Consider the following 19,145-nt stretch of genomic DNA (forward strand, 5'->3'; position numbering starts at 1 on the left):
CCTCAGCAATTTGATGAAATTCTTTAAAACACTTTTTGATTGATTTATTTCTGTTTGCATCATGGATTATAGATCAGCTTATTACAGATGCTACATAAACTCCCTCACACATCCAGGTGATAATAAAAACTTTAAATTTTAATACAGCTTTCAAGTTCTCAGACTCTGCCTCATTGGAACTATCCTGCAGAATGATTTCTTTAAAGAGAACCCTGTTAAATAACTACAGACTTTACATCGTACACAGAGATGGAGATGAGCTCTTACAGTAACACAGATTTCCTCCTCTGCAGAACAATTCAACAAAATCAGTTTGACGAAAGCAACAATAAATCCAGAGTCACATATTTCATCTTTTTATTTGATGTTGGAGTGGAAGTAAAAGTGGAAGCACGTGATAAATCCAGGATTATCTATCAGCTCTTTCTTCTTCCGCTCTTTATTTTTCTGCGGCTCCACAGGCTTTGCTGGGGAACAGGTATGGACACCGAACTCTTCCTCGCCTCGTCCCCGAGAAGCAGTTCGAAGTCCTTTTGTCCAAAATCTCCAAAAACCCCGAAGGCGTCAAGCAGCTGAATCAGTGGTTCTTAAAAGACAACAATGCAGTCCCGCCCACCTACGTGCTTCAGCCAATCACGGCTCACTTCCCCCACTACAGTGACCTCCGACCTGAGAGCGGCCCGCAGCGTGACAACAACCTCCTTTCCTGGCGTTTCACAGAGACTCAACTGTTGCAACTCCTACGTGCTGCCGCCACGGACGCCGAGGCAGCTGGTGACGTCACAGCAGAGCAGAAACAACACTTCTTCACATCAGGTCAGAGACGTTGACACAGTCTGTCCTTTGTTTCAAAATGTTGTTCTGAGCGTCCTCCTCTTCTCGTCCACAGTCACAGAGCGAGAGTTCGAGCAGGGTTTGTGGAAGGGCGGCAGTGAAACGTCGGCTCTGCTCTTCGTCCGAGAGGTTCCCCGCCAGAGAGTGAGGGACGGCCCCAAACGTCTCGCTAAGTACATGGACCTGACTGCCGACGGTCTGCTGGACGCAGAAGCTCAGGGACTCCTCACAGGTCTCAAGTCCCGCCTCTACGCGACGCTGCAGAATATCCTCAACCTGCACTGCGTGGAGCTCAGCAAAGGAAGCATCGACCCCAAACGCAAAGAGCACGCTCAGTACTTGGACAGCGTCTGCGAGCAGTTCATCTTACAGATGAAGGCCAGGATTGAAGCAGCGGTGGATTCGCCAGTGGAGGGGAGGCGCAGGAAGATTTGGGGAAGCATTGAGGAAGAGAAGGAGGAAATCTCAGACCGGGTGGTTGAGGAGGTTGAACAGCACACTGCCATGAGCATGGAGCTGTGCAGAGGTGTCTGTGGGAGGGAGGGCCTTCTGGGTAAGCTCTGCTGCGCCATGTGGGAGTCCACCAACGTCCACCACGGCCCGCTGGTGGTACACGGGGCTGCTGGGATGGGGAAGACGGCCCTGCTGTGCAAACTGGCACAGGAGATGCGTAGTGTCCTGGAGGCCAGGGCGGCGGTGGTGATCAGGCTGCTGTCAGCTCGTCATCCTCATACACCCGACATCGACCACGTCCTCCGTAGCGTCTGCCTTCAGATCTGTTTGGCTTGTGGTTTGGCTCCGCCCTCACCACTAACAGCCAACACTCACCTGGAGCTTCTCCGGTTCTTCAGGAATGTCCTCGCTGAGGTGTCCCAGCAGGGGAACACTCTGCTCATCATCCTGGATGCTCTGGATCAGCTCTCAGACCAGCATCATGCTCACAAACTCCGCTGGCTGCCCGCTGACCTCCCACCTAACATCCACCTGGTGGTTTCCATGGACACCAACAGTGAGGCGTTCGCTAACATGCGGCTGAAGTTGAGGACTTTGGGGAGTTTCTTTGAAGTGGAGCGTTTGTCTCGTGATGAAGGACGACAGATCCTGGAGTCGTACCTGCGAGCATCTGAACGAACTTTGACCCCTGAGCAGAGCACCACTGCGCTGCAGAGCTTTGAATCAACCGGCTGTCCTCTGCACCTCAAACTGATCCTGTCTGCAGCCAAACGCTGGACGTCCTTCACCCCGCTCACAGCGACACACCTGAGCGCAAGCACACAGGAAATGATGTCACAGCTCTTCCTGATGCTGGAGGAGAAACATGGGAAGGAGCTGGTGGGCGGGGCCTTAGGATACATGACTCTGGCAAGGTGAGGAGATGGTCGAGTGACTCTCTGAAAACAGAGCTCGTGTTGATATTGAATGCTAATGCTAATTAGCTGCCAAGACTAAAAGCTGCACTTCTCTCCAGTAGATGTTTGTTTGTTCTCGTGTGTTTGTTTGGAGCTAACATGGCTCAGATGATGAAACAGTGACATCACTTCCGTATGTAAATAAGGCTGTATGGACACAAGCTCTAAATCTATGAGGGAGGAGAACCAAAAGCATTTTATAAACACAGTGAACAATCATAAAACCAATTTGTCTCAATTTTTATAATGAAAGAAAAAAAGCTAAAATAAATTGAAATGTATTTGGTATTTCCATCATCATTGTTACTCCTGTAGAGGACGTTGAAACAATATTTAAACAATAATTTGGAGGGATAAAAATTACAGAAAATATATTGGAATAAAACCTACGTGCAGATTTATTTATTTTATTTTTTTATAATTCTTTATTTTTTGAAGCACAGTTTATATGACAGAACATACGTACATCAGGACAGACGCAGTTTAATTTCCCCTGCTGTTCACATTGTTTTTAAAGTTTAAGAACTTTATACATTTTAGGAGAGATAAAGGGAACACAAAAGAGTTATGAAAAATATGGCACGAGGAGAGTAGGGAGAAAAAAAATAGTAGTCAGTGTGGTTTGTTAGAATAAAACAACAGAATAAGATTATTTATCCAAAACCTTCACAAAATTTGTCTCTAAGGTTTAACGCATTACCCACTTAGTCCAGACTTCAATTTTTCTGAAGATGAAGAGAAAATATTTTCTTTTCCATAAATATCATTTACTATATCCTCTCTTGTATTTTTCCGGGGGTTCAGGAGGTAACCAGCGCCTCGTCAGGGCTTTTTTGCAGGTTGATATCAAAATATCGGATGTTTTGCCTGAAAGTCAAAACGTCCTAAAGATAATGTGAAAAATTGCCAGGGCAGATCAGTGTGAGTAAGTTTTAATTCTTTGTAAAAATGTTGCCCAGAGGAACATGATCACTGTCAGTAATTACGATAACGAACGATAAATTTATAAATGAACTGATTATGTGACTCCTCAGGGATGGTCTGCTGGAGGCTGAACTGCGTGATATCATGTCCCTGGACGATGATGTCATTGCTGAGGTGTACAGGTACTCCCTCCCTCCAACCCCCTCGCTGATCCGGCTGCCCCCCCTCCTCTGGGCTCAACTTAGACGGGACCTTGAGGATCAGCTGGAGGAGCGCTGGATGGGCGGGGTCGTCACCATCGCCTTAAACAACCGGTGAAGATGACACAAAATCAAGATAAATGATCATCAGGTCAAAGGTCAAATGTCTGAGTGTGTTTGTGTGTGTAGGCGTCTGTGCGAGGCGGTCTCGACTCGGTATTTGACATCAGAGCGGCGGGGGCGGAGCCTCAGGATCCTGGCGGAGTACTTCCTAGGTCGGTGGTCGGGGAAACTGAAGCCAGTGGCTCTGCCGGGCCTGACGCTGCTGCTTTCTGACAGAAAGGTACTGACGACACGTCTGACTGTAACCATGAGTTTACACCCACAGTGTCACCCAGCACCAGTGTCCCCAAGTTAAAGCCACAGTGTGTAGGAATTTCTCCCATCTGACGTTGAAATCATATATTGCATTCAAACAGATGGCGCACTCTAGCGCCTCACTGTTTCAAACACGTATTGCAACAACTGTAGCTGCTGTGTACCAAAAAGCTATGATAACACTGATGAAACCATGTCATCTGATACTACATGGAGTATTCATTCAGGCTCCTACACAGACACACGCGACGCGAGTTGACAAACTCCCTCCTCACCATGCTGGCTGTGTTTACAACATAGGACTGTTGGGGCGGATGTAAATTGAAACAAACCAATCACGTCTTGTCCTTTGACAACTGACAAGTGGCTCAACCTCACACACCTCATCCCTCTCCTCGCATTACTGCGCCACTAACAGCTGTTAGTGGCCAGCGGCACTACTGCCGCATAACAAAGTCCCACTCTTTGAGCATAATGCAGGATCATGTATTATGCAGCATCACGGGAGACGGAATCCTCGTCGCCAAGAAAGTGCAAAAGGGAATCAAAAAGGCAGCGTGACCGGCGAATTAAAAAAACAAGGGTCAGCATTAGGGTTGCCTTTCCCAGGTAGAGAGAGCTGCTGAAGGAGAAAGGTAATAAAATCACAGGCCAGCGCTAACAGCGGCTAACAGCGGCTAACAGCTAACAGCGGCTAACAGCTAACAGCGGCGCAGTGATGCGAGGAGAGGGATGAGGCTGTTAGCGACTGGCCGCTAACAGCGGCTAACAGCCAACAGCGGCGCTGGCCTGTGATTGCATTACCATTCTTCCTCAGCAGCTCTCTCTACCTGGGAAAGGCTACCCTGATGTGGGCCTTCGTTTTTTAATTCGCCGGTCACGCTGCCTTTTCTATTCCCTTTTGCGCTTTCTTGGCGACAAGGATTCCGTCTCCCATGATGCTGCATATACATGATCCTGCATTATGCTCAAAGAGTGGGACTGTGTTTCAAATTTGCCAGGGTAGTAGCGAAGCGCCTCTTGCTCCTCTCCTTCGGCTCCTCAGTCACGCAGTGCTGGCCTGGCTCTCAACGAAAAACGCCGAAGGCGGTGCTGTATGTCCCTTGCTGGCGGGTGTATTCTCAAGATGGCGAAACGTAATGGAAGCCCACAGACGACTTACCTGCACAATGTACAAACAAATCCGAAATTCTCCTTTTACGAGAATAAGTCAGATTATTGGTGGAGGTAATAGTACACCAGTGATGACATATTTATGAATGCAGACATCAATTTTTGCCAATAAACAACTGAAAATGTTACACAATGTCCCTTTAAGTAAAATATTCTCTGCAAATGTATACTTCTACTCCATCTACATCTACAATTTACTGCATCACATTTATCTGAAAGCTTCAGTTACATTTTCTGACAAAAAGTAAGTGTTTATATGTTCATATGATACGATGCAGTGCTGTACCACTGATATATCTAATGTTGTAACTTATAAAGTGTCTAAAATTGGCTCAACACTGATGAACTACCACATTAAAAGTCTATTAGTGTGTAAGTGCGGAGCCCAGGAGAGGCCATAGAGAGAAAAATAAGAATAAATAAATAAAAGCAACATTTTATTAATTTGTGTGCACAAGGTTCAGTTCGACTCCTCAATTTAATTAAACCTTTCCCACGTTTTGTTCATTTGTGCACACTAGATAAGTGTGTAGTACGGGTGGGGGAAAATATCAATAGTCACACAGTGCCAAGCATCGATAAATTATTAATATTATAAATACAAATTAAACTTTAGGTAAACCTACATGATTAATAAAATCAGTTGCTTCTTATTAGACCACGAGATACGTGTTGCTGCAAAAACATTGACTGAGGGGAGATCAGACTGAAAACTTTATTTTATTAGATAAAACAGATCTTGACGAAGTTTTCCTTGAGGACATTATTTGCAGTTAAAAACAGGTAATAAATTGCAATATATTTTATCGCAATAATATTGTATCATGACTAAAGTATCGTGATAATATTATATCATGGGGCCACCCCTAGTGTTTATACAGGAGGGAGGACCATGACCTCAGTCCACTGAAGCCCCGTCTCCACCAAACCCTTTCAGTCCAGCACCTTTGGAACCAGCAGTAAGCCTTCAGACATGGTACCTAGACCCTCGGTGTGTTCAGACAGTCCTCTTAAATGTGGGCGGGGTTGTTGTCACTCACTGCTCCGTCCAGCACTCGCTGTATTTCCTCATCAGCGGTGACACAGATGGAAGTCTGCACCTGGTTTATCGTCCACAGAACGAGGCTGCACGCCCACATTTTCACAACAAAATAGAACAGGCTGCAGTGAGAGTCTCTCTCCATGGGATATTTAAAAATAGCAGCTTTGTGCATTTAGTCCTTCTCAGGCAAGCTCAGGGGTTTAGTGTTGCTGTAGCCCACAGGAAGTGAGGATTAGAATATATGACCTTCACATAATCCGCTCCAAATTAATCTATATTTTTAAAGTCATTACTAAAAGTGTGTGTCATATAAAAACTAAAGTGATGGTCAAAGTTGTCACAGTGAAATTTAAGGTGTGCTGATGGATTCACGTCATCAACTCATGCATTGAGTAACATTACAAGTTAACGTTCCACCTTAAAAGTTGCCGGCAGTCGGCCCAGTGAATGAAGTTATTTTTTTCTCTTTCATTTTATAGTTGTAGTTTACTGATGTATGAACAGAGGTTACATAAAACCAGAGTGAGCATCCTCTACTGACCAATCAGACTGCAGGGTTTCTAGCTCCACCTTTTAGTACCAGATCTGTGTGCCACGTCACAGTGAAGTAGTGTATAGCAGTAGAGAGTGAGGCTGAGGGGCTGCGAGTGAACTGTGCTCTGTACTGGTACAGTATATACTTGTCTTACGTGCACAAATTAAGCAAAATGTGGAAATGATTTAAATAAACTGAGGTAATGAATTTCATCTTCTGTGAGCGAATTTAAAACTTCGCCTTCGATTTATTTACTATTTCATTTTAGTAATTTAAAAATGATTTTCTTGCTTCTGTTAAGCTTCAGTAATCAGACGTTCATCCACAGCAACAGTCTGTTATCCAGAAATAACAGACCTCAGGATGCTAAAGCCAGGTAATAAAATAACACCTTTAAAGGCGCCACTCTGCATAATGAGAATCTCTTAATGCTTGAAGTACAGTTTGCTGAGAATACTTCCTTATTTTTGCTTGAATAACATTTTGAAGTCAGGACTTTTATTGCAACAGAGTATTTCTACACTGTGGTATTAATACTTTAACACAAGTAAATGATCAGTGTACTCTGCTGCAGACGTTCACCTGACTGTGGAAGTGATTACCTGTATGTTAACGGTGTATTTTCATTGGCTGTTTGGTGTCACAGGTCCCGCCCCAGCCGCTGTGGTTTGCTCCAGGATTGGCTAACATCAGGAAGCTCCAGGAGCTGCCGTATCACCTGCTGCACGCTGGTCTGTGGGACGAGCTGCGACAGGAAGTCATCGGTAAAATGAGGGAGGAGCTTCAGTGTTAATATGGAGATTCATGAGAAACACATTTAAAACACACTCACAGCAGGTGCAACAGCAGAGGGAGAAAAATAATATTTCAAGTTTCTTAACGTTTAATTTTTAAATATAAAGTTTCAGTGTTGTTTCAGTTATTAGTACAGTTAGTACAAACGCTCAGCAGATGAACTGATTAATTAATAATTAGTTTCCTGTTGTGTGTTTCAGGCAGTGCGGAGTGGCTGTACTGTAAGAGCAGGGTGTGTGGGGTGTCCAGTGTGATCCAGGACCTGGACCAGTGCTCCCAGTACATGGACTGCACTGAGACCAGACTGATCCGAGACACACTGGTCCTGATAAAACCCAGTCTGGACTTCCTGGACGGACACATGGGTCAGTTATTCTCTGTTAATATTAAATTATTTGTCTGTTTGTTTCTCTCTGAACAGTCAACGTGTCGTTCAGAGTTTAAAACCAAAATGAATCAAATTCAAAGTTAATGACTAAAATGTGACGAGTTTTTCTCTCTGGTTTCAGACACGTCTCTGTTTTACACTGAGCTGCTGGCCAGACTCTGCTCCTTGGCCACGCCTTTCCCCTCTGTGATTGGCCGGCTGTGTAGCCAGTGTGAGGAGTGGTTACTGACGTGTCCCGAGCCCATCCTCGTTCCCAAGTGCAGTTTCCTGCAGCAGCCAGGGGGGGCGCTACAGCACACGCTGACTGGACTGCAGGGAGGTCAGAAACATGCTGTTTATTACTCTGAAGGAAGCAGAAGGTTAAAGCTGATCGAGTTATGGTTTACTAGATGGAAAATACATTTTGAAATAAATTCTAACTTTAATAATTCATGTTTTAGCAAACTGTGGGAGGTATAAACGAATTTTAATTCCATCAGCTATAAAGACAAATGTGTTTCAGGCTTTTCTTCATTTTCACAATAATCTCTGAAGGATATCAAATTTAGAAAAAAGAAACTGAAATAAGTGAACAGAGACGTCCAGTTACTGCAGTCAAACTGTGAGAATAATAAGTCGCCTAACTCTCCTTTTTATTATTTATTAAAGTGTTTACAGGTCCAAAAACATTGTTTGATGAATAATAGGTTCAACTAGGACAAATTTAATTGGCTGATTCATGTTAATGTTGTCAGTGAATCTGCAGTCTGTTCTGAATACAGCTGACCACAGGTGGTTTCACAGAAGACGACACACCACTCTGTTTGACTTTTGTTGTATGGAGCTGCTCGTAAAGGTAAACTTGTTGTGCGCTGGTGATTATGGCTGGTCTGGAATCTGATTTATGGAAAATAATCACAATCTAAATCCTGGTTTTGGTCAGAAAAATTGATTTTCCTCAAGTGGTTCAGCCCTGAGTAACAGTGGTGTGAGGTGTGTCAGGTGCAGCAGCAGAGGTTTTACCTGTCGTCCTGTCTCCAGGTGTGCTGTGTGTGGACGTCAGTGTGGAGACGGAGCTTCTGGTTGCGGGTTCAGATGATGGCGCGATGGCGGTCTGGAGCCTCGCTGACCAGCAGCTCCTACACTCACTGCTGGGACACACCGGTCAGTCTGGGTTCAGGGAATATTAATAAATAAATATTAGATATAAATAATAATAATAATAATGATGTGATCTGGGCCGCGTAGGTGCAGTTCTGTCAGTCAAACTGGTGGACAGCTCCGCCCACTGCCTCTCATTGGCTGCTGATGGCTCTCTGAGGAGGTGGAGCCTGACGAACGGCCAACAGCTGCTCTGCATCCAGGAGGCGGTGCCCATCGACTCCGCCCCTTCCTCAGTACACCTCCACCTGTCTGATCAGCTGATCTTTGTTTACACCAGGACACAGGTGCGACTGTCAGTCCCCGCACAGCGTTTACATTTTTACTTTTTTAATAACATCTGCTTCTCAGCCAGTTCTCAGGTTCGTGTGCAGATCATAGCGTCTTGTTGTTGCAGGTGAAGGTGTTGAAGCTGGACGGAGCCGAGCTCCTCAGCAGCAGCAGTGATGATGATGATGATGATAAAGGCTCGGTGGTTCTGGGAGTTCTGGGAGAATCTGTCGTGTGTCTGTGTGATTCTGGTCTGGTCAGAATATCTCATCCTGTTAATGGGACTCAAACTGTGGAAACCTCACAGAGACGTTTGACGCTGGTGAATTCTGTTGTGTTACAACAACGTGGGAAAGTGTTTGTGGTTTCTAGAGAAGGATTTCTCCATCAGGTTTGAGTTGCATCCATAATCCTTAACATCCATTAAATCATCCATAAAAATCAGTGATGCACAAACGATGTGTCTGTCCTGTGGTAAAACCCTCCACACTTCTTCTGTTACACTCGATCACAACTCATGATGATATTTACCTTCCTGTCTGCAGATTTCCAGGACGGGCAGACAGACAGCCGTCGAGTTTCCTCTGGTTCCCTCGTTGCTCTCAGTCACTGAAGATGAAAAAATACTGATAGCAGGTACGACCATGCTGATGATGATTTAACGGATGAAAACAAACAGTGCTAAGGTTTGTTTCGTACCATGTTGAAACAGTTCACATCACGAGGTGGCACATGGAATTCTTTGGTATTCCCGGAGAACGCCATCAGGTTTCTCTCCAAACATATTTTCTGTTGTGATTTAAGTGTGCAGAGGTGTGACAGGACTGAAATACAGTCAGGTCCATAATTATTTGGACAATGATATAGTTGTCGTCATTTTGGCTCTGTACACCACCACAATGGGTTTTAAATGAAACAATGAATACCTGCTTAAAGTGCAGACTCTCAGCTTTCATTTAAGGCTTTTTTCAAAAATGTAGTATGAACCGTGTAGGAATTACAACCATTTCTTCACACAGTCTCCCGACTTTAAGGGCTCATAAGTATTTGGACAAACTAACATAATCATCAATTAAACAGTCAGTTTTAATACTTGGTTGCAAATCCTTTACAGTCAATGACTGCCTGAAGTGTTGGACACATAGGCATCATCAGATGCTGGGTTTCTTCCCTGGTGATGCTCTGCCAGCCCTTTACTGCAGCCGTCTGCACTTCCTGCTTGTGTTTTGGGTGTTTTGCCCTCAGTTTTGGCTTCAGCAAGAGAAACGCATGCTCAATTGGATTCAGGTCAGATGGTATGACTTGGCCATTGCAGAACATTCCACTTCTTTGCCTTAAAAATGTCTTTGGTTGCTTTTGCAATATGCTTCAGGTCAATGTCCAACTGCACTGTGAAGCATCGTCCAATGAGTTTTGAAGCATTTGGTTGAATCTGAGCAGATAATGTAGCCCCAAACACTTCAGCTTTCATCCTGCTGCTCTTGTCAGCAAGACAAGACTTCACTAGAATAAATACCGAGGGTTTATCACAAGATGCAAACCAATGGTTAGCCTTAAAAATGGAAGGCCAGATTAGAGTTTGTCAAAAACCATCTAAAAAGCCTGTACAGTTGTGGAACAGCATACTATGGACAGATAAAACAAAGATCAACTACCAGAATGATGGGAAGACAAGAGAAGGAAGAAGGGAAGGAACTGCTCATGATCCAAAGCACACCACCTCATCAGTGAAGCATGGTGGAGGTACTGTTATGTCATGGCCATGTATGGCTGCCAGTGGAACTGGTTCTCTTGTATTTATTGATGATGTGACTGCTGACAAGAGCAGCAGGATGAAAGCTGAAGTGTTTGGGGCACCATTATCTGCTCAGATTCAACCAAATGCTTCAAAACTCATTGGACGATGCTTCACAGTGCAGATGGACATTGACCTGAAGCATATTGCAAAAGCAACCAAAGACATTTTTAAGGCAAAGAAGTGGAATGTTCTGCAACGGCCAAGTCATATCATCTGACCTGAATCCAACTGAGCATGTGTTTCTCTTGCTGAAGCCAAAACTGAGGGCAAAACACCCAAAACACAAGCAGGAAGTGTAGACGGCTGCAGTAAAGGGCTGGCAGAGCATCACCAGGGAAGAAACCCAGCATCTGATGATGCCTATGTGTCCAACACTTCAGGCAGTCATTGACTGTAAAGGATTTGCAACCAAGTATTAAAACTGACTGTTTAATTGATGATTATGTTAGTTTGTCCAAATACTTATGAGCCCTTAAAGTCGGGGGACTGTGTGAAGAAATGGTTGTAATTCCTACACAGTTCATACTACATTTTTGAAAAAAGCCTTAAATGAAAGCTGAGAGTCTGCACTTTAAGCAGGTATTCATTGTTTCATTTAAAACCCATTGTGGTGGTGTACAGAGCCAAAATGACGACAACTGTATCATTGTCCAAATAATTATGGACCTGACTGTAAGTGAGCTATGGTTCCTAACTTGGCCGGTCACACGTGGATTAATCTAAACAAAGTCACTACAGAGCATGGAAACCTGATGTCTCAGAGGAACCTGTTTCCCTGTGTGCATGTTAACGTTCTCGGGTCAGACTCGGGGTTACTGTGTTCCACCTGATGTGTTTTTGTGTCCTCTGCAGGAAGTGATCGGACTCTGAGCCTCTTTAACATCGACAGAGACTCTGTGGACGGATTCCTCGACCTCCAACACGACGACAGTGTTTTGTCCGCCTGCGTCTCATCAGACTGCCGACTGCTGGCCTCTGGAGCTGCTGACCAACTCATACGAGTAACAGACTAACCGCCAACATACAGGACATGTAGACGTAGACCAGGCGTCATCAAAATAAATCCAGCTATTTTGCAGTTACAGCCCACGACCTGCTTCACAGTAAAACCTCTCTACCTGCTCAGTATTAACAGCCCTGCAGCTGCGTCATAGTTAAAGCTAATCCAGCTGCTTTATAGTAAAAACCCTCCTGATATATCACAGTTACAGGAATCCAGATAGTCACTGGCTTCTTACACCTCCAGCTTCATGACTCTCACTGCTAACAGCTTTAAAATATATGTGAGTGGAGTCCAGAGCACAGACAGTCACGGCGGCAGTATTTATGTGTTCCTGTTTCTCTCCCTTTGTGTCGTCAGATCTGGTCGATGACCACCGGTTCGTTGTTGGACACTCTGTGTGGTTCAGACTCTCCCGTCACATCTGTCTTTCTGTATAACGGCTTTGTGATTTCGGCCTCGACGGCAGCTGCCTGCGTCCATATGTGGAGTCTGAAATACGACACTTGTCACAAACCCACCGCCCACGTCCCCGCGGGCTGTGCCCACATCGCCGTCACTAAAGACGCGGACTGTGTTTTCTACGTCCGACAGCAGAGCCAGACGGAGGTCATCAGCTGGAACAACAACACAGGTCAGTGCTTGGGCAAAGTTACAGACAAAGAGATGCTGCTCTTTGCAGTTTGGGGTGAGACAAATTAACCTCCATGAGCTTGTCTTGTACTGTTACCATGTTCAAGTCATTCCCACGTGGAGGGGCACGAGTCTCACCGTTTGTAACAGCACCTTCAGCAGGTGGTGAAACCTCCTCCTGGATCTCCCTGCAGGTTCTCTGTCGGAGCGTCTGGCGGTCTCTGCTGAGGTCTGTTGTCTGGAGTTAGCTCAGCACAAACGGCTGCTGCTCTGCGGTCTGACCACCGGCACCGTCCTCATCTACCCGTTAGCTCTGCCCCAGGAGACACTCTGCATCCCCCCTCCAGAGAGCCTCTCCAGGGTGCTCTGCCTGGCTGTCAGCTCCCAGGAGAAGCACGTGGCGGTGGCCTACGAGGACTCTGTGTGTTTGTTTGAGATCAGCACCAGAGACAGCTTCCCCACGGTGGAGGGACCTCTGGAGGGGTTCCCCTTGTCCCTCCTCCACGCCCCGCTGTCCTCCATGGCCCTGCTGTCTGACCGCAGGCTGCTGTATGGGACAAGCTGTGGGGAGGTGAAGCTGCACGACTTCAGCAGCGGCAGCAGCTCCGACCTGGAGCCTCATCGCAGCAGAGTGACCTGTGTGACGGCCAGTAACTGGGGGACCCACGCCCTGGTGGGCTCCGAGGACACCGTCCAGAGGCTGTGGGCCCTGAGCCCACTGGTCCTGGACCACACCATGGAGTACAAGGTCAGAGCTACTGCACAACACCAGAGGACAAGTTTAATATTTTCCCCACTGACTACAAATAAGTTACACTTATACATAACTGCAGATCATTGGAAGAACTCAGAAATTAAACTTTAATACAAATAGTTTTTAACAGTTCTAACTTCACAGATGAAGACACGTCATTTCATTACAATCGTTCAACGTTATTTATCATTTGTTTATATCAGCATGAATCATTTCCTGTGGACATAGAGACCTGAAATGTATTTATTTTTAACCATGTGTTCTCTCAGACAACTGGTTGTGTTGCAAACAAACTGTTCACATACTTGCCTTCATACTAACTGTGTTCCTGGAGTATCCACTAGAGGGCAAACTGAGAACTCTGACGGATTTGCATGATGTCGACAATAAACACAGCGACACCAGCAGATGTGACGACACTCATGAGGTTACTAAATAGTTAGTTCTTAGATCACTGCAGAAGACGCGACAGCAGAAGAGTAGTGTTCATTTCGGAGGACGTGCACAACCAACACTCAGAGCAGGCAATTTTATGCTTTTCTTTGTTTAGGTTAAAATGCTATTAATAAGCTGATGGCACACTAAAATGTAAGTGAATTCCAACAGAGATAAAAACTTATAATTATACCATTCTCATATGGTTCTAAGAAAACTCCAACCAATCATTGCATTCGGACCAAATGCAATGATTGGCCAAGCGCCCTGTCTGTCTTCTCCACGTGGAGGCCTCCAGCTGACGTAACCGCTCGCTTAACATAACACACACTTGTGGATATAAACTTTGCTCCGTAACAATGGCAGACAAATGCGGACCACTGCTTCCACCTCCAGCCGCTCCAACAGGGAAATCAGTTTGCAAAAGAAAGAATATAGCAGCTAACACTAAGAGAGAACTCGATGCTGCAAGAGCCAAAACACGGGTCAACATCGGCTCTGCTTTCGAGTGATGGTGAAGACTGATGCAGCTTCATCCTGAGCTAAAAATGGACGAGATGGTCGCAGAGTTTCTGCTGGACAGGTATTTTTAGTTTGCCTCCAATGTAACATAGGCTATAACGTTATATATGACAACACAGCATCCAGCTGCTAATGGCTAACGTTAGCTACTGAGTGTCCAGCAGCCATTACAGCCTGAATATACACATTAGAATTAACCAAAGACGAAACTTTATCTTTTACTATGGCGTCCTCTGAGACGGATTTCTACAAAATGAAGGTTATCTTAAACTGTGTTCCTGTTCTGACATCCAACGACACAACAAGACATCTTTATTCTGGGTCTGTCACTGCTTCTCTATAATGTTGGCTGTTTTTCTGCCACCAGGAGGCGCACGCCACTGCTGTGACGTAACTGTGACGTCCACTCAGAACTGGTCTATACTGTACACTGCAGTGTGCTCTACACCATTTTTCAATGTTTATATACTCAGAAGTTTTAAATAGGGACGCTAAAGTAAATCATTTCCAAAATGACGTTATCATTCAGGGTTATATATCAGAGTATTGCTACTGATTTTGATATTTCAGTTACAACACAGATGTGTCTTGGATATGAAAGAGATTTTCAAAACCCTGTGTATAATTAACTAGAGCACTCAGAGAGCGCAGATTTCCGCCAAGCAGCTCGGATTTCCCGCCATTTTATTATTTTATCCACTTCACTTCAACCGATCACCACCAAAGTTTTATCATCTGTTCCTTGTTCCAGTTCCTGAAAATTTCATCAAAATCCATTCAGAACTTTTCGAGTTATTTTGCAGACAAACAGACAAACGCTGGAGAAAACATAACCTCCTTGGCGGAGGTAATAATACTAATGTTTACATGAAGAATTGACCCCAGAGCAGTTACAGTAATGTAAAACATGGTGTGGTTCTAGTTTATTATTGAGCCTTCATTTTCAACAGTGCTGTGTGGGCCGATATCCTTGCATACAAAAGAGTTACAACAGTCTCAAATTATTTTTGGACATGTGGAAAATTAAACACGGCGACTGGCCAATAGAGAGCGATAGGGCGCCGCCCCTCCTCGAGCCACAAAAGAAAAGAAAGATGATGATAATAAATGTGTGATTATCATCATCATTATTGTCATATATACACACAATATATTAATTATTCTGATAATTTTCACTTGAAACAGTTCCTCCTGCCTCTGAATATCCAATCAGATGTAGTGTGAAGTCACGTTCCGGCCCTTTGGGGCAATATCAGCCTGGCTGGAAATCGCCCCGACTCACTCTCATAGACTTCCATGTAAAATGCTTTTTTTTCTAAATGCAGGCACTCCATGTGCCAATGCAATCTCTATGGGTTCCGGGAGGGCTTACCCCAACGTGTTTTCGTCATACGTAAACCACCAAGTACCATTCATGTGCTCCTCGGATGGTCCGATTTCCCATGTCGGGAAGTCGTTCTTGCTTCATTGTATGTTCATGAGCGTTTAGGTGGTAATGTGGAGACAACATGGACATTACAAAGAAGATGAGTTGTATTTTATCACTCAAAATGTTTGAAAAACACGTTGTCAACCGTTTCCACTGAAATATTGCTTTACGGTCGGAAACTCATTTTTCCGATTATTCCGACATCACATGAGGCAGCGCCACTGCGCAGTGGTCACATTCAAGATCAACATGACTAACATTTCCAGCTGATCCAAGAGGCTTTTTAACCATATAGGTTATAAAGTAACGACGCATAGTGCGTCCAAATTCACACCTGTTCTTCTCTATGGATTTTCTCCGCGACCGTTCATCATAGCGAGAAGCCACACATATCATGTGAAACAGCAGAACTGCAGCTTTGTCGGATACTTGTCAGTAGTCCAATGTTTTCACAGCGAAAAAAAATGATAAAGTTACACTAAAATGATGTATAACAGAGCTTTCATACAGCTTTGCACACACATTACTCTTGGATGGATTACTCGCGAACGCAGCATCACACAGAAATGCCACGCATATCACGTGAAAGCGCAGGAACAGAGCTTTCCAGTGATACCACACACATCATTGTGCTGTCAACCCATCACGTTATAAATCCAGATTAATTGTTTACAAAATAAAAACCTGACAAATTTCTTTACAACCCATTATACAGATCTTGTTATCAGTCACTTCATATAGTGAGGAATATCGTATCTTACCACGTCTTAGGCTTGCGTGTGTTTCTCCCTGTCTATCCACATTTGTAGTCCAGCTTTCAAGATGCAAATATCTCCATATTGTCCAGTTGACACTCCATCAAACTTTGTATGACAAGACCAGCCGCTTCACCTTTGTGCACCCAGACAACTGTAGCCTAATTATGCATGCGTGACAGGGCCGTAGTCACCATATACATTGAGGGGGACATGTCCCCCCCAATGCCCAAAATGCCCCCCCCAGTATATAACTGAAACTGAAAAACAACAACAAAAAATGTTCAGGTCAGGTCAAAGAGCAGTGATACTATGTGATGTGCATTGTATTAAGTTGTAGGGTATGCCTGCATTTATTTCCTTAATCAGAACACAAAATTAATTTCCACTTAGCTATAATAAAATGTTTTCCGATTAAGACTGACAGTGACTCAGTGAATACCTTACTCAGTTTTATTTGATTAATGGTAAAACAGGTCTCTGTTTACATTCAAAGGTATTTGTGTGGGCAAACTGATGAAAATTAGTCTGTTGATGACCACAGTGGATTGTTCAGTCATTGTAGAGCCAAATGAATTCAAATTTACCCATTGAACGGGTCACCTCAGCCATCATCACAACAATGGCCCCCCCTGAGAAATTTGGCAGGAGCCGCCACTGGATTTAAATCGGACGTTTCTGTAGATTTTGTGCCTGGTTGATGTCTCATTAAATTGATTCAGAGATGTGTGATATGTTACCACAGTTTTGCACATCTTGCAAATGGATTTGCTTTTGTCCAGCTCTTCTCTGTCTTCATACTTTTTAAATCCAAAATGCAACCTGACATGTTAGTTTTGGTGGTGCCTTGAGTGGAGCAACCACCGGCACCTGCTCTCATATGGCCAGATCTGATTGTGTGAAGAACCAGAGGCTGAGAAACTGATGAGGTTAAAGGTCAACATCCACAGGAAAGGCAAATATTAAAAGATTGATTTGGGGGTTTTATGAATCGATATGGAATCGTTCAATTTAGGATCGATTTGAATCAGGAAATCGATTTTCTAAACCGAGCTCTATTTACCATCATATAGAGCAACACAACGTCCCGATCTCTTGATGTCTTTAGTCTGACTTTATTCTGCTGTTGATGTTCAGGGTTTTTTCTTCGAGGGCGTCCTCTCCGCTGCTTTCTCTGACAGCGACCAGTTCGTCTTCACTGGATCTCAGGACAGAACCGTCAAAGTGTGGGACGTCGCTACAGGTAAGTGTACTGATGCACCGGTGACGGACACGTTACCAAATAATGTCTGAACCACATTTACCTCCTCAGGGTTTTATGCCTCCACGAACCAGTCACGTTGCAGTTACAGTTTACATCCATGAGGAAATTCCCTCAGGGTCTTCTTGAGATATCATGTCCACAATAATTAGAAGAACACAAGGTCACAGCGACCTTGACCTTTGACCACCAAAATATAACCAGTTCATTGTTGAGCCCAAGAGGACTTTTGTGCCAAATTTGAGGAAATTCCTTCAAGGTCCTGAGATATCACATCCACGAGAATGAGAGTTTTCTTGAGACGTCACATTCATGAAAGAGCAAGAACAAGATGGAAACAAGGTCACAGTGACCTTGATCTTTGACCACCAAAATCTAATGAGTCCATTGTTAAATCCAAGTGAGTGTTTGTGCCAAATTTGAAGAATTTCCTCAAGGTGTTCTTAAGATATCATGTTCACAAGAATAAGACAAACAAGGTGACAGTGTCCTTGAACGTTGACCTGTTACCATCAAAATCCAGTTAATTCATTGTTGAGTCCAAGTGAACGTTTGTGCTAAATTTAAAGAAACTCCGTAATGGCGTTCTTTAGATATCACGTTCACGAGAATGGGATGGACAGACATCCCAAAACCATAACCTGTCTGTGTTGTCGGCGGTGTGGAGGCGTAAAAATAGGAAGAAACGTCTCCTCGGGTCACCAGCAGCTGCTCTGTCTCACTCCTGCTGTTAACCATCATTTGTGTTTAATAATTTTCCAGTTCACTGAGCAGATCTGTGGCTAAAATGTTCCTGCAGGCGGCCGTGCAGGACTGTGGTACACGGAGTCAAACTCACGTCGTCACTCAGCTGTTTGTATCTTCTCCCGTCAGGAAACCTGCTGTACGTTCAGTACGTCTACTCTCCCGTCGTCAGGATGGTGACCTATAGGAACGGCTTTGTGGCGCTGTCTCAGCACGGCTCCGTCATCAGGGAGGTCTTTCGCTGCCCGGACCACATCAGTCCAGACTACAACCCTCTGAGGAACGTCAAGGCCCAGTACCGGGTCACCTCCAGGGACAAGAAGAACCAGGACGGCCAGCAGAGCTCCGGCTCCGACCTCCAGGACTACAACCCGGCCCAGTTCAACCTGAACCTGATGAACATGCTCAGAACCAAACCCTCCTCCACCTGTCTCATACTGTAGGACACCGGGGCCCAAAGCGGGGCCCCAGGACCTCCAGGGGCCTCCAGTCCCTACAGCAGGAGGTTTCAAAAGACAATAAGGAAAAATCTATTTTCATAGTAAATCAATTAATTCAGGGTTAATTTACACATTAACATGAATTTTATGTTATTTTTATATTGTGAAAAAATAATCTTTAGGTTTCTGTGATCCTCACTTTCACCAGAATTTAGTAAAACACTTTCTGCTGCTTGTCAAATGCAGCTGCTTTCATAGGACGCAGCAGCTGAGGGTACCAGCAACA

At 44.6% G+C, this 19,145-nt stretch overlaps 1 protein-coding gene across 1 annotated transcript; it reads left to right on the forward strand.

Annotated features, from left to right (window-relative positions):
• The first annotated feature begins 889 nt into the window (after positions 1-889).
• nwd1 (NACHT and WD repeat domain containing 1) lies at positions 890-18,930 on the forward strand. The gene is made up of 15 exons (XM_033622814.2): positions 890-2,201; positions 3,278-3,481; positions 3,557-3,710; positions 7,142-7,259; positions 7,491-7,655; positions 7,800-7,997; positions 8,699-8,821; positions 8,906-9,105; positions 9,216-9,479; positions 9,634-9,724; positions 11,739-11,887; positions 12,247-12,520; positions 12,714-13,267; positions 17,552-17,657; positions 18,549-18,930. Exons 1-15 carry the CDS (start codon positions 1,012-1,014, stop codon positions 18,860-18,862), a joined length of 4,104 nt encoding a protein of 1,367 aa, XP_033478705.2. The 5' UTR covers positions 890-1,011; the 3' UTR covers positions 18,863-18,930.
• The last annotated feature ends 215 nt before the right edge of the window (positions 18,931-19,145 follow it).

This window comes from Epinephelus lanceolatus, chromosome 6 (assembly GCF_041903045.1).
Source record: "Epinephelus lanceolatus isolate andai-2023 chromosome 6, ASM4190304v1, whole genome shotgun sequence".
In the NCBI taxonomy this organism is placed as follows: domain Eukaryota; kingdom Metazoa; phylum Chordata; class Actinopteri; order Perciformes; family Serranidae; genus Epinephelus; species Epinephelus lanceolatus.

What these genes read in the sequence shown, in the direction of transcription:
- nwd1 (XM_033622814.2), top strand. Translation starts at nt 1,012, where the DNA reads ATGGACCTGACTGCCGACGGTCTGCTGGACGCAGAAGCTCAGGGACTC. An exon ending in ACCATCGCCTTAAACAACCG is followed by an intron (nt 3,482 to 3,556) that starts GTGAAGATGACA and finishes TTGTGTGTGTAG; the next exon opens with GCGTCTGTGCGAGGCGGTCT. An exon ending in GCTGCGACAGGAAGTCATCG is followed by an intron (nt 7,260 to 7,490) that starts GTAAAATGAGGG and finishes TGTGTGTTTCAG; the next exon opens with GCAGTGCGGAGTGGCTGTAC.